The 16,387-nt window shown below is 46.5% G+C and overlaps 1 protein-coding gene across 1 annotated transcript in view; it reads left to right on the forward strand.

Moving 5' to 3' along the window:
- LOC129854110 (leucine zipper protein 2-like) overlaps positions 1-16,387 on the forward strand; it is a 184,577-nt gene that overhangs the window by 100,542 nt on the left and 67,648 nt on the right. Inside the window, exons 2-4 of the mRNA XM_055920808.1 lie at positions 9,465-9,582; positions 14,304-14,374; positions 16,024-16,105. Coding sequence (XP_055776783.1) covers positions 9,465-9,582; positions 14,304-14,374; positions 16,024-16,105 — 271 coding nt within the window. The remainder of the gene's footprint in view (positions 1-9,464; positions 9,583-14,303; positions 14,375-16,023; positions 16,106-16,387) is intronic.

Raw genomic sequence — 16,387 nt, forward strand, 5'->3', positions numbered from 1 at the left:
GAAAGGTCAAATATTTAATTCTCTGCTCTAAAAACTAGTAAGCAATGTTAACACAAATTAAAGTAAAATGTGCTTATTTCTACCTGGTAAAGATAGTTGAACATTTTCAACATATTTCTTGGAACAGCTCATTCTCGTTTTAATTACGGAATATCATCAGAATACTGTTCACGACTGTATCTGTGAAAAAATGTATCAGTCAATTCGTTAATCAGTTAATCAAAAGTTCAGGCCCGTTCATAGTAGGTCACTGACAAAGAAAGTGGGTCATCACATTACAAAAACGCACCCACATAAAAACACTTATTTTTTTTCATAGGCATGCACATTTACATTTTAGTGTCTCGTTTAGTCTCAGATCCTGACTCTTTAATTTCAGATATAAACCACAAAGAAAAACAAATCAATATGAAATGGAGAACATTCATCTCATGAAAGACCTTGGAAGGAGATACAATTGGATATTTTATTTCATATCAAACAGCTCTGTTAGCTGACATTGGATACTGTCACTGAATATGCCACGGATCAATATACTTTAAACTTTGAGCACGCTCTCATTTTTCAGGGATATATTGCGCTTTTGGACTGCGTCACGTTGTGTCCACCTGTCACGATCGTGTGGAGGATTGATGGACCAAAACGCAGCTTTAGGAAAATAAGCCATCTTCTTTTATTTTTAAAGATGACGAAAAATAAACACGAAACACTTAATACAAACTAACAAAACAACAAACGATCGTGAAGCTAATAAACGTCGTGCACATACAACAGGCTACAAACGTTCTGACATAGACAATTACTCACCACCAATGAGAGCCTATGGCTACCCTAAATAAGGCTCCCAATCAGAGACAACCGAAATCAGCTGTCTCTAATTGGGAACTCATTCAGGTAACCATAGACTCTCCTAGATAACTAAACATACATAGACAACACTAGACACATGTACTCCACACAAACCCATTTACTATACCCAACAACCCCTTTACCATAAAAACACCCAAAACCAACAAAACACAAACATTCCCCATGTCACACCCTGACCTAACTAAAATAAAAAGAAAACAAAGAATACTAAGGCCAGGGCGTGACATAACCCCCCCCTTAAGGTGCGAACTCCGGGCGCACCATTACACAGTCTAGGGGAGGGTCTGGGTGGGCTTCCATCCACGGTGGCGGCTCCGGCTCTGGTTGTGGTCCCTACGTCACCACAGTCCCTAACCACCTCCTGGGCTTCCTCCAAATGACCCCCCTCCACATTAACCCCATTGCATTAAGGGGCAGCACCAGGGTAAGGGGCAGCTCCGGACTAAGGGGCAGTACCAGGGTAAGGGGCAGTACCAGGGTCAGGGGCAGTACCAGGGTCAGGGGCAGTACCAGGGTCAGGGGCAGTACCAGGGTCAGGGGCAGTACCAGGGTAAGGGGCAGCACCAGGGTAAGGGGCAGCACCAGGGTAAGGGGCAGCACCAGGGTAAGGGGCAGCACCAGGATAAGGGGCAGCTCCGGACTGAGGGACTGCAGCTCCGGACTGAGGGACGGCCCAAGGCTGGCTGACAGATCTGGCTGCTCATGGCTGGCTAACGGATCTGGCTGCTCATGGCTGGCTAACGGATCTGGCTGCTCATGGCTGGCTAACGGATCTGGCTGCTCATGGCTGGCTGACGGATCTGGCTGCTCATGGCTAGCTGACGGATCTGGCTGCTCATGGCTGGCTGACGGATCTGGCTGCTCATGGCTGGCTGACGGATCTGGCTGCTCATGGCTAGCTGACGGATCTGGCTGCTCATGGCTAGCTGACGGATCTGGCTGCTCATGGCTAGCTGACGGATCTGGCTGCTCATGGCTAGCTGACGGATCTGGCTGCTCATGGCTAGCTGACGGATCTGGCTGCTCATGGCTAGCTGACGGATCTGGCTGCTCATGGCTAGCTGACGGATCTGGCTGCTCATGGCTGGCTGACGGATCTGGCTGCTCATGGCTGGCTGACGGATCTGGCTGCTCATGGCTGGCTGACGGATCTGGCTGCTCATGGCTAGCTGACGGATCTGGCTGCTCATGGCTAGCTGACGGATCTGGCTGCTCATGGCTAGCTGACGGATCTGGCTGCTCATGGCTAGCTGACGGATCTGGCTGCTCATGGCTAGCTGACGGATCTGGCTGCTCATGGCTAGCTGACGGATCTGGCTGCTCATGGCTAGCTGACGGATCTGGCTGCTCATGGCTGGCTGACGGATCTGGCTGCTCATGGCTGGCTGACTGATCTGGCTGCTCATGGCTGGCTGACTGATCTGGCTGCTCATGGCTGGCTGACTGATCTGGCTGCTCATGGCTGGCTGACTGATCTGGCTGCTCCTGTCTGGTTGGTGGCTCTGGCTGCTCCTGTCTGGTTAGCGGCTCTGGCAGATCCTGTCTGGTTGGCGGCTCTGGCAGATCCTGTCTGGTTGGCGGCTCTGGCAGATCCTGTCTGGCGGGCGGCTCTAGCGGCTCCTGTCTGGCGGACGGCTCTAGCGGCTCCTGTCTGGCGGACGGCTCTAGCGGCTCCTGTCTGGCGGACGGCTCTAGCGGCTCCTGTCTGGCGGACGGCTCTGTAGGCTCATGGCAGACGGGCGGCTTTGCAGGCTCATGGCAGACGGGCGGCTTTGCAGGCTCATGGCAGACGGATGGCTCAGACGGCGCTGGGGAGACGGATGGCTCAGACGGCGCTGGGGAGACGGATGGCTCAGACGGCGCTGGGGAGACGGATGGCTCAGATGGCGCTTGGCAGACGGGCAGTTCATGCATCGCTGTGCAGACGGCAGACTCCTGCCGGCTGAGGCGCACTGTAGGCCTGGTGCGTGGTGCCGGGACTGGTGGCACCGGGCTGGGGACACGCATCTCAGGGCTAGTGCGGGGAGCAGCAACAGGACGCACAGGACTCTGGGGACACACAGGAGGCTTGGTGCGTGGTTTAGGCACTGGTGGTAAAGGGCTGGAGACACGCACCATATAGCTAGTGCGTGGAGGAGGCACTGGTGGTACTGGGTTGGGGCGGGGAGGTGGCGCCGGAAATACCGGACCGTGCAGGCGTACTGGCTCCCTTGAGCGCCGAGCCTGCCCAACCTTACCTGGTTGTATGCTCCCCGTCGCCTGACCAGTGCGGGGAGGTGGAATAACCCGCACCGGCCTATGTAGGCGAACCGGGGACACCATGCGTAAGGCTGGTGCCATGTACGCCGGCCCGAGGAGACGCACTGGTGACCAGATGCGTTGGGCCGGCTTCATGACATACGGCTCAACGCTCAGTCTAGCCCGGCCGATACGTGGAGCTGAAATGTACCGAACCGGGCTATGCACGCGTACAGGAGACACCGTGCGCTCTACTGCGTAACACAGTGTCTGCCCGTACTCTCGCTCTCCACGGTAAGTACAGGGAGTAGGCGCAGGTTTCCTACCTGACTTCGCCACACTCCCTTTAAGGCCCCCCCCAAGAAATTTTTGGGTTGTACTCACGGGCTTCCAGCCTTGTCTCCGTGCTGCCTCCTCATATCGCCTCCTCTCGGCTTTAGCTGCCTCCAGCTCTTCACGAGGAAGGCGATATTCTCCCGGTTGAGCCCACGGCCCCTTACCATCCAGTATCTCCTCCCATGTCCATGAATCCTGTGTAGGTAGATCCTGTTGCCGCTTTCCATGCCGCTTGGTCCTATAAGGGTGAGTAATTCTGTCACGATCGTGTGGAGGATTGATGGACCAAAACGCAGCTTTAGGAAAATAAGCCATCTTCTTTTATTTTTAAAGATGACGAAAAATAAACACGAAACACTTAATACAAACTAACAAAACAACAAACGATCGTGAAGCTAATAAACGTCGTGCACATACAACAGGCTACAAACGTTCTGACATAGACAATTACTCACCACCAATGAGAGCCTATGGCTACCCTAAATAAGGCTCCCAATCAGAGACAACCGAAATCAGCTGTCTCTAATTGGGAACTCATTCAGGTAACCATAGACTCTCCTAGATAACTAAACATACATAGACAACACTAGACACATGTACTCCACACAAACCCATTTACTATACCCAACAACCCCTTTACCATAAAAACACCCAAAACCAACAAAACACAAACATTCCCCATGTCACACCCTGACCTAACTAAAATAATAAAGAAAAGAAAGAATACTAAGGCCAGGGCGTGACACCACCCTTCTTTAGGTGTCGTCATACCAACATTTGATGCCAAATTAGCTTCTTCTGAACCCATTGTTTTACCGTGTCCGTCAACCAAAAAATTAAAGAAGATTTTGTGCCAGATAGCCTGACAACGCAATTAGTATTCCCTGCTGTCTGCTATGTTTATACAAGACAAGAGTCAATAAACATGACAGATTGATTTTGTCACAGGTGTTGGGTGGTAGTCACGCTTGGGTAGAGAAATAAAGGAATTTTTCGACAAGCCTTGGGCAGTCCCCCTTATTACAACTATTTATTTGCACCCTCTTAATGACACAATTAAACCAGCCTGAACTTGGAGGCACTGCATAAACCGCTGTCTCCTCATAATCTGCATGACAGCAAATAAACTCCTTCTAAATTTGACGGGTTAAATGCTAGCACTTACAAATAACTTCTGCTGTTGGTTTTGTAGCTTGTTCGTCGTAAAATATGTTCCCCTTCAGTTTATTTGCCACACAATATTGCTTTCGAGGTGCATTCTTAAATATGGGTCATCTGATGGGGATACTTCCATCCAGCTACCCGGCAACGCTTAGTAAATCATAATGAAGGCATTTCTAAATATATTTACTAAGAAACAATGCGAAAGTAGTCCATGATCAGTAAGTCTGAGTTGACAAAAGATTAGGAATACCTGCTCTTTCCATGACATAGACTGACCAGGTGAAGCCATGTGAAAGCTATGAACCCCTTATTGATGTCACTTGTTAAATCCACTTCAATCATTGTAGATGAACGGGAGGAGACAGGTTAAAGAAGGATTTTTAATGCTTCAGACAATTGAGACTTGGATTGTATATGTGTGCCATTCAGAGGGTGAATTGGCAAAACAAAATATTTAAATGCCTTTGAACGGGGTATGGTAGTAGGTGCCAGGCGCACCGGTTTGAGTGTGTCAAGAACTGCAATGCTGCTGGGTTTTTCATGTTCAACAGTTTCCCATGTGTATCAAGAATAGTCTACCACCCAAAGGACATCCAGCCAACTTGACACAATTGTGGGAAGCATTGGAGTCAACATGGGCCCGCATCCCCGTGGAACGCTTTTGACACCTTGTAGAGTCCATGCCCTGACGAATTGAGGTTGTTCTGATGGCAAAAGGGGTTGCAACTCAATATTAGGACGATGTTCCTAATGTTTTGTACACTCAGTGTAGTTTTGTGTTTATATACTATCTACGGATTGTCCTCACATGGGCCACCATGGGAATTCCTTATTATTCATATTCCTTGTAATATCATGCATCCTTACAACTGGTGTGTCTGGTGTGAGTAGGATCCTCTCAAGTACATCCATTCACATCAATGAATACCTTGTTTATTTTAAAACAAACATTTATGAATTGTCAATAGGTCATTCAATCAATCAAGTTTATTTTATATAGCCCTCCGTACATCAGCTAATATCTCGAAGTGCTGTACAGAAACCCAGCCTAAAACCCCAAACAGCTAGTAATGCAGGTGTAGAAGCACGGTGGCTAGGAAAAACTCCCTAGAAAGGCCAAAACCTAGGAATAAACCTAGAGAGGAACCAGGCTATGAGGGGTGGTCAGTCCTCTTCTGGCTGTGCCGGGTGGAGATTATAACAGAACTATGCCAAGATGTTCAAAAATGTTCATAAGTGACAAGCATGGTCAAATAATAATCATGAATCATTTTCAGTTGGCTTTTCATAGCCGATCATTAAGAGTTGAAAAACAACAGGTCTGGGACAGGTGGCGGTTCCATAACCGCAGGCAGAACAGCTGAAACCGGAACAGCAGCAAGGCCAGGCGGACTGGGGACAGCAAGGAGCCACTACGCCCGGCAGTCCCGACGTATGGTCCCAGGGCTCAGGTCCTCCGAGAGAAAGAAAGAGAGAAGGAGAAAATTAGAGAGAGCCAAGATTTTCTAAATGTTCATAAATGACAAGCATGGTCAAATAATAATCAGGAATAAATCTCAGTTGGCTTTTCATAGCCGATCATTAAGAGTTGAAAACAGCAGGTCTGGGACAGGTAGGGGTTCCGTAACCGCAGTAACCGCATTGATTAATATGAAACATTGCCAGCTACAGTACAGTGTCTTGCAAAAGCATTTATTCAAATTTGATTGTGTTACAAAGTTGGATTAAAGGGGATGTACTTAATTGTCATTTTTTTGTCAACAATTTACAACAGATATAAATATTTAGAAACGCCTTCGTTAATGATTTATTAAGCATTGCACGGTAACTGGATGGAAGTATCCCCATCAAATAAGCTACGCTTATTTTTGGTTCTCCTTTAATCCCTCCGGTAGTACATAGCCACATGTATGAATCACAACTGAAAACTGTGCCCCGCAACAAGAGTGTACATTCTTGATTTTACACACACCGGTGTGCGTAAGCGAGGCAGGCCTACATACTGTTTCTATGTACACTCACAGAAGGCTTTGCTCCCTCACCTCCTTCACACCATTTCCACACTTTGACTGCCGTGGCGTTGCCCAGCGAGGCTGAATGATCTCATAAGCTATTAGCCGTTATTAAAAAAAGGCCCGGGTCAATAGCTGGTAACCGGTGCTACGATAGAGCGTTTACAGGCGTTTACAGGCAACTGAACTGAAGACCAAGCTGCTTCTGCAGCTGCTCTCTAGGTAGAGAGGGAAAGTGGCATGGCCTTGCCTCCTTCCCCTTATTGAGCTGTTGTTTTGCTGTTGATTGTAGACCTCAGCACTTTTCCCTCTCCAGGCCCACGGCTCAGCACTTCTCTTTTACACGGCAGGGTCAACCTCATATAACTCAGAAACTCGCTGTGATTTCAAGGCTAGAGAAATGTTTGTCCGCAAGAAGTTAACGCAGGATCCACCAATAAATGATGATGCTCTTCATATAGGAGAAAGCTCATCTTTCTTCATTCTTTTGCGTGTGGCATTTTTCATTATTTCGAGCCGGTCGTGTTTTACTGTCTTGGCTTAAGATGCTCGATCAAGATGGATATAAAAGAATGTGGAAATTGCAGAGGGCCAACTAAAAAATATTGAATTATGTGATCACTGGCAGCAGAATCCTGAGGACAGCGGCCTCCTATCTGATCATAAGACTGTTTGTCAGACAACCCGATTCTCATTAGCACACTTTTCTCTCGTCCAACGGATCTGTGAAACCGCGAGGTTGCCAGGACGCTGGTGTCGGGGGAAAGGTCATGACATAATTAGGAATCTGCCGCCATTTTTGGCAGTAGTTAACAATTTATGTCGGACCATGCGCAACGTTTTTTTTACCGTAATCTGTGACTCCTCCTGTGATATAGCTAGTTCTGTTTCAGTGGGCCTCAAATTACGAGTCTTATTCGTTTCCCTCCCACGGATGGGCCAATTCCATTGGGTAATGAATACGCTGGCAGACAGGGAGTGATTTCCCCATCTCTCTGTTGCGTGAGCCTGCAATAGATTTCACAGATGCCATACGGTGGCAACTCATGCGCGGGATGCATTACAGCATGTTATTTATTTATTTCTTAGGTGCTGCTGTTCTATTACTGATTTATGTGTTATTGTGCTTGATCCGGTGATGGGATTTGTGACATGAGGTGCATGAGACTTTTGGAACAAGGCCCCAGGTCGAACGGGCGGAGAGCCCTCCCAGATTCAGCCGAATATGGTGGGCAGCAGTGTTGCATTCAAAAGCACAAAGAAATGACACAGTATATTTCTTTTTCCACACCTGGTCCCCAAAATGCACTCTCAGAGGGGTTTACGGTAAAGCTCATTAAGCTGCATGGCGGGTTGTTGTTTTTCTCTAGATTTTCTTGCACTTGGGGCTCTGCTCTTTCCTCTGGAGCTTCTAGTGTAAGACAAAGCAATGCCATTTGGGTGTTTGTCTTACAGGCATGTCTGCGGTGTTGGAAGGATGTTGTTTCCCCCTACACTTCCTGGTTCTTGGTTTTGATTGTAGAGGGCCCTTGATGTTCTTGTGACTTGTAGAGATAGAGCTTCTATTGTCTATTTACCACCTTAAATTAATGTCAAATTAGGGGAGTGGTTAAAGTGAAATGTTTAATGTTTTTGTAACCCAGCATTTGCAAATAATGATTTCATTCTGGGGGGTTGAAAGCAATCAACGATGCACAGCATGTCGATATAAGTTGCGTCGAAAACCGCTGGCTGACCAGCTTGATCTTGAGGAAGTTTCCAAAAGATTGATTCATTTATTTTTGTTTGTAAATGAGGGTGTTGCGTTCAATAAAAATTGATTTTCAATCTGATATCGGCAGTTGGCACTAGGGAAGATGTAGGCAAGCTGCAATGTCTTTATCTATGACCCCAGATGAGAGAGAGCGAGAGAGAGAAAGAGAGAGAGAGAGCGAGGGATGAAGAGAGAGAGGAGAGAGGAAGAGCTCACATGGCTAACCGTAGCCCCAAAAGGCCAGAGCTGTCAGTTTCTTCTTCAGCTCTTTATTTGCCACTCCTGAGCTTTCACTCTCTATTCCCTACTCCTCCAACCACTGGGTTCCCTAACTCTACTTCACTTGGCTGATGTGTATGCTTGTCTTTCAAGAGCCATATGTCTGTTTTATCAATAGGTAAGCTAGTAAGGTAAGAGACGCAAACCCCTAAAATAGTGCGCAAAGGGTATGGACAAAGTCGAACGGAATCTTTTATCAGCATACCCAGCAAACCAAAATTGGTTATGTGAAAGTGAACTTTCCCAGAATGTTCTATGGTGCTTGTTATATAGATATATAGATTTATTTTCTGGGAAAAAATAAATGTTGTTTCCCAAATTGTTCTTTGAGTGTTTTGGGGGTTCTGGAATGTTCCCGGTTTGCATCATATGGAATGAATTCATTCAGAATTCTCAGACAAGACTGTAATGACCAAATTTTGATGCACATTTGCGCGAAAAGTCATGTTTGCCTCCTGGCAAGGTCACCATACAAAAATGTGCACATTTACATTTCAATAGTTTCGTTTATAAAGAAATAGAAAAGGCATTTGACAAATGGGTGCTGTGGATATTTCAGTCTTTTTGACAGTTGGATTTCCCAAATTGGTAAGGTGATTGAAGTGCTTTTTTATCTTGAAACCCAAGGACTGAGTATTGAGTAGATATTAGTGTGTCTGTACTTCTTTACCCCTTTTCTCTAATGACACAACACTTTTAATCCGCTTTAACACCGTCTCCTACACCCAAGGGTGTCAATAAAGAGGGATTCTGTCAGGCGGCGGACATAAAGTAGTGAAATCTCTCTCTCTTCTCTCTCTCTCCCTTGACAGACAAGGCTATGAGGGGCTGGAGCAGAAGCTGAAGGAGGTCTTCACAGAGCGGACTGGCATCCTGCGTCAACTCTCCAAGACTACAAAGGAACTGGACAGCATAAAAGGCAACCTTCAGGTTAGAGCCCCACTGTTTCTTTTCTGACAGATTATAGTGGGATGTTAAAGAACGGGGGATGGCTTTGAGTGCCTTTGGAACCATGGGGTTATTTCGAAAGGCTAAGAACTTAAAAAAGGGCTTAACAATTCAGCTCAGCCTGTGATTCACTTTTTCTCATCCGCTGTCCTGGGGTATAATGAGCCACCACATACCTAGGGCCTCATTTATTAAAAGCAAATAAGCAATATGTTCTGCGTTTTGACGATCCCTCCACCTGATATGAATACGAATTGGAAATGGAAGTCCTGTAGTTGAGGTGCAGTTGTAAAAACTGGAAAATTACTCCAAGGTGGAAGAGTTAAGAAATCTGGCTCGACACTCCTCGAAAAAAGGGTTCCAAAAGTGTTCTTCAGCTGTCCCTATAAGAGAACCCTTTTTGGTTCCAGGTATAACTTTTTTTGGTTCCATGTAGAACCCTCGTTAAGGGTACTACATGGAACTAAACGGGTTCTACCTGTAACCCCAAACAGTTATTCAACAGGTTATCCTATGGGGACAGCCGAAGAACCCTTTCGGGTTCTAGTTTGCAGAGGATTTTGAATGATATAATCAAGTAACTGTCGCGACAGGACGTGCATGTGTGGTGCTGATGGAGGATGTTTACATTACCTTATTTGACGTCAGTACTGTATTTGACATCTTTCAAATACTTTAGATGTGCTTGACTGAAATTGCCTGGCTCAATGGACTCAAACGGTGCTAACCCTGTCCACCTGGAAGTCCAGGCGGACTCAAGCAAACACTGAAATTATTTGAATGACCCAGGTCTACTTTAAATGGTATCTATGCTTCTACCCATGACATCTACCACAGCTCGATGTAATCTGTTTTTGACATACAGATCCGCAAATGTTGTGTATACGGTATGTTGTATGTACATGTACGTTACAACGTTACTCTTTCCTGTGAGCACAGTGCAGAATAGGATTGACAGAATGGGGAATGACAGGTGATGAGAGGTAGAAGATGGAAATGTATGATAAAGATCATCACTCCCATAGTGGATGCTGTGAAATAAATTCATGAGAATTGGTAAATGCACAGCTTGGATGGAAGACCACATAAACATAGTTAATCCTAGATCTTGAGATTCCAGTGTAATTTGGTTGTTAAATTGTATACTGCAGCAAGGCAATACATTTTTCTCTGATACATCTGTATATCGCCACTGATCGGGGCTGCAGTCGATTCCATTTCAGTTCTCATCAAACAAGTAGGGAATGAATTGAATTGAACAAACAGATTGAAAAAGACGTTAGGTTGTATGAGTATTTTCAGTCCAAATTCTACTTTCAACATCCTGTGTCCCACAGAGAACCAGCAGACACAAATATGTCTCTCAGATGTTAGCCAGAGTACCGTTGTCACATAGGCAGTCTTGAATTGAATCTCTTTTGCCAAATTTGGTGCCAGTGGTCCCTTGGGTTTGTCTGGGCCAATGTGTTCTTTTTAGTAGGCTTGGATGGCTGTAGCCCCTCTGACTGATTTGGAGGGCTGGAACAGTCAGAGTCAGGGGTTCAATTTTATTTCAGTTTTAATCAATGACTTCCCAATTACACCCTGTGAACTTGTATGACATGTAACCTGGTGTCACGTCTACTCCCGTTCCCCCTATCTGGCGCTTGTTGTCGCCAGTTTACTCATTATTACGCACACCTGCCACCATTGTTACGCGCACCTGTGCCTCATGAGACTCACCTGGACTCCATCACCTTCCTGATTACCTCCACTATATCTGTCACTCCCTTGGGTTCTCCCTTTGCGTACCCGGTACGCATCACCAAAGGGAAACAACAGGGATTTTTATTTGCTTTTTTACTGGTGACGTCGGGTCCAAGGGAAGCTGCCGAAGAAAAAGGGGAAGCCTCAGCTGGCTCGTCAGGCTTCAATGCCTCAGCTGGCTCGATAGGTTCTTAATCATCGGTTGGCTCGTCAGGCTTCCATTGCCGAAGCTACCGGGGATGCCTCAGCTAGCTCATCAGGCTTCCACGCCTCGGTTGGCTCGTCAGGTTCCCGCGCCTCAGCTGGCTCTACAGGTTCCTGCTCCTCAGCTGAGTCTACAGGTTCCCGCACCTCAGCAGAAGCGACTGGCCCACTCCTGGTACTCGGGACCGTCCCTCTGGTCGGCGTCCTGCGGCAGGAGCCGCGTGTCAGGGAGGGGGTGCTGTCACGTATACTCCCACTCCCCCTCTCTGGCGCTCGTTGTTGCCAGTTTACTCATTATTACGCACACCTGCCACCATTGTTACGCGCACCTGTGCCTCATGAGACTCACCTGGACTCCATCCCCTTCCTGATTACCTCCACTATATCTGTCACTCCCTTGGGTTCTCCCTTTGCGTACCCGGTACGCATCACCAAAGGGAAACAACAGGGATTTTTATTTGCTTTTTTACTGGTGACGTCGGGTCCAAGGGAAGCTGCCGAAGAAAAAGGGGAAGCCTCAGCTGGCTCGTCAGGCTTCAATGCCTCAGCTGGCTCGATAGGTTCTTAATCATCGGTTGGCTCGTCAGGCTTCCATTGCCGAAGCTACCGGGGATGCCTCAGCTAGCTCATCAGGCTTCCACGCCTCGGTTGGCTCGTCAGGTTCCCGCGCCTCAGCTGGCTCTACAGGTTCCTGCTCCTCAGCTGAGTCTACAGGTTCCCGCACCTCAGCAGAAGCGACTGGCCCACTCCTGGTACTCGGGACCGTCCCTCTGGTCGGCGTCCTGCGGCAGGAGCCGCGTGTCAGGGAGGGGGTGCTGTCACGTATACTCCCACTCCCCCTCTCTGGCGCTCGTTGTTGCCAGTTTACTCATTAATATGCACACCTGCCACCATCGTTATGCGCACCTGCGCCTCATGAGACTCACCCGGAATCCGTCACCTTCCTGATTACCTCCCCTATATCTGTCACTCCCTTTGGTTCTTTCCCCAGGCATTATTGATTCTGTTCCTGTGTTATATGTCTGTACACTACTCGTGTTTCTTGTTTTGTTCAATGTTTCTTTTAATGATTAAATTCCCTCCCTGTTCTTGCTTCGCGACTCCTAGTGTACCCGTTACACCCCGGCCAGCCTGGGTTCATGGTGTTGTCCTCCTGACAGTTTTCGGTGGCATCCATTGTCCCTTGGTCGGGTCTGGCTGGCACTGTGTGTCTGTCTAAGCTACCACTGTCCTCGGGGCAGGCTTTGATTTCAGTTAGCTACTGTACATTATGTTCAGACTTGGATGGCAGTGTCCCCTGTGCCTTGTACAAATGTACCGGGCAAAGCAGGCGGTAGGAGATGAAGGGAGAAGCGAGGGGGGATGGATCTCTTATAAAAAAGGGGGGGAAACAATCAACCGTAACTTTTTATAATAATCCATTATGTATGTGTAACCGAGTAACCTTTCTGTTGGAGATTTACTGACCTAAGCGTTTATTTTTTTAATTAGACATCCCTTGGGTGCTGGGTCAACCCTTCATAATAAAACTTTGCCTGATAGAGCTTTGATTCTTGGCAGTTGCTTTGTGGCGTGCTAGTATAGGGTTTAATGGGGGCCATTCCTTCGCACCTCAACTGCTTATGGAGGTACCCTGGTTTGTTATGGTAGGTGTCAGCACCTCTCTAAATCGAATCCTGATGGGATGCAGCCAGATTAAAGTTTTTGTGATACAGAAATATGGATTTTTTTTTTATTTTACCCCATTTTCTCCCCAATGTTCTCCCCAATGTTGTAATTACTATCTTGTCTCATCGCTACAACTCCCGTACGGGCTCGGGAGAGACATGCGTCTTCCGAAACACAACCCAACCAAGCCGCTCTGCTTCTTAACGCAGCGCGCCTCCAACCCGGAAGCCAGTCGCACCAATGTGTCGGAGGAAACACCGTGCACCTGGTTCCCTTGCGCCCGGCCCGCCACAGGAGTCGCTGGTGCGCGATGAGACAAGGATATCCCTACCAGCCAAATCCCTAACCACGCTAGGCCAATTGTGCGTCGCCCCACGGACCTCCCGGTCGCGGCTGGCTGCGACAGAGCCTGGGCGCGAACCCAGAGTCTCTGGTGGCGCAGCTAGCGCTGCGATGCAGTGCCCTAGACCACTGCGCCACCTGGGAGGCCCATATGGGTATTTTTCTGAATGTCTCTTCTCATTATTATACTGAAGCACATTTTAAAACCGTTCGGTAATCTCGCAGAGCTGCTGCAGTTATTGAACTCCCAATTATTGTGTTTATGGAAATGAGAATCAAATGTATTATTAACAAGATATTGTACCACTTGAATTTTCTATAATTGTATTCAAAAGTTTGTCTCTGCCAGAGTTTTCTTCCCCAAAAAGTGTCAGGTTCATAATTGCACTCCAACCTGCATATATACTACATGAGCTCCTACAAGCCTACAAATAAACTACAAATTATTTTCGACTACCCTCATAGAAACATACACATCCATCTACGAGGGGTTACACAATATGGCCGAAAAATAAGAATCATTATTCACCCCTTTTTTTGCCTGTGTATAGACTGTATGACAGCTTGGAGCAACGTGTGCATTTACACTCGAAAGGAGCACTGTTGTTTTCCTTCCGTTCCTACTGTATGAGGGCTTTGAATCAGCTCCTTCACTTTGGAGTGTTGGAGTGAGACTGTGAGTGGTACAATAAATAAACCAATTTCTCTTGCGATACTGAAAAGCTCTCCTTCCTCACTTCTAGACGCTGAAAAATGATGACTCCGTGGCCAAGAAGGATGTCCAGAGAATCCTGGAACTCAGCCACAAGCAGAGGTAGATCTAACCTTCTTAACCATTTGCTATTGTACATTGCTGCCGTATGGATTATTTGGAAGAGCAACATTCATTTTAATTACTTCTATGGTGCAAGAACAATGTGATTTTACCTGCAATTCAACCTTTGGTATACACAGTATATACTTATACCCTACCGCTTTATAAATAGCAAACCAACATATCAACACATGACAATCATAAACAAACCATAAAACCATTTTTTATTGTTGTTTTTTATTGTTTTTATTGTTTATCCTGGTCCACAGACGATTTGAGCAGCCACCTGCGTTCCACTATAAATCCGATTAATCCTGCATTTGATTCGTTCCATTGCCAAGAATGATTATCCAATGACTTCATCACGAGATATCCAGGCAACTGAGTTATGGAAAAAATCATTTGTTTTTGACACCTTTCAATCATGTTTTTGATTGCTTTGGGGGAGTAATAACTAGCAACTATTCTAATGTGAAACCATGGTACTGTAGCCACGTCCTCAAGTCAACACATGTTGAAAAATTACAAACGTGAGGCTTTACAAGATGCTGTCATTCCAGGTTTAGAAATGTTATTTAATTAAGACACTGTAGCCTTTATAAAAGCTGAAAGCAGACATATTGTAGTCAGCAACATGATAAAACACAAACCTTAACCCTCGTCCTTGCCACCATAATTTTACCTAATCGTGTACATAACCAATTACTATATTTAAACTGCAAATATACAGACAACTTGAGGGGCCAATGAAATACGCGGCGGGGTGGGGGAAGACAGTACTAAAAGTCGAACATTCTGTCCGGTTTACTTTTGTGATCTGGTTAAAGTAAATAACTGCCTTCCCACAGACACCATAACTGCCTTCCCACAAATACCCATAATGGGTTATGCACTATTTTATATACAGTCCAGTGCTGTGTTGCCTGAGGAAAATGTCACTCAGAATAATTTTGTGTTGTTTGTAGCCCATAGGCAAATGTCTCTAAATATCGGTGAAGATATGTTGACTCAATGTGTTGACTTGAAGCTTATTTACAGTACCAAATGTTGTTGGGCTCCCCTTAAATGTCAACCTCAAATTCCTTCCACGCTAACTTCTTAAACATTGTTCTGTCTACCCTTAAAACGTCATACTGCTGGTTTTAGGGTGAGATCAGAAAAATGAAATCCCAAGTAGCGGAAAATAAAAATGTTTGCTTGACTGGGCTCATGCCAACAGACACAACCATTGGCATGTGAAATACGACAGGGCATCGCAGCAGTGAAGAGAGACTTTTCCTTCTGAGATTGACACACAGTGCTGTTGACTGCAGATGCTGCTCCTTGACTGCACAATTGATGGACCATGACCATGTCATATGTAGTTAAACTCTAAACCTACACTAAGCCCAGTCAAAGGGAATAATTCTTTGCTGCTGTAATGGTATACCGGCATTCTGGATTTAAGTTTGGCATTTCGTCACGCATTCTATCACAAATGTTTGGTCGAAAAAATAAGCATGAATTGATTTGATCATTTGATCCTATTCAGTGCTCAGTCAGTCAGTCAGTGCTTGAGATACTATTACTACTCCCTCGCCACTGCGAGAAGAGTTGGAGAGGAGAAGGATAGGTGCTAACTGAGTGTTTCTCACCTTTCCTCTCAACAGGGAAGAGATGAAGTCCCTCCAGACTGCATTGCAGAAGCAGCTGGACGAGGCAACGGAACAGGCCGAGAAACAGCAGGCCACAGTGAGTAGGAGCCCTCAGTCGTCCTCACCTCGTCTACACCTCACTCCTCTAACCTCCCCCTTGTCACCTGTCACCCGGGCCTGTGGGCGCCCGTCACCCATCTCATTACCCAGCAGCCATCTCTCCTGGCTGGCCCCCTCCCTCCCACCACTTAATAACCAGTCTGGGAGAGTGAGAGAGCTAGGTGTAACCCAGAAATAGGAAGCATAGTGAGGGAGGTCCTTCTGCTCTCCACTCTCTCCTTAAAGGATAGGTTTCTGATAAAATTATTCATTTTGTAAA

The sequence above is a fragment of the Salvelinus fontinalis genome, chromosome 4 (genome assembly GCF_029448725.1).
Source record: "Salvelinus fontinalis isolate EN_2023a chromosome 4, ASM2944872v1, whole genome shotgun sequence".
Lineage (NCBI taxonomy): Eukaryota > Metazoa > Chordata > Actinopteri > Salmoniformes > Salmonidae > Salvelinus > Salvelinus fontinalis.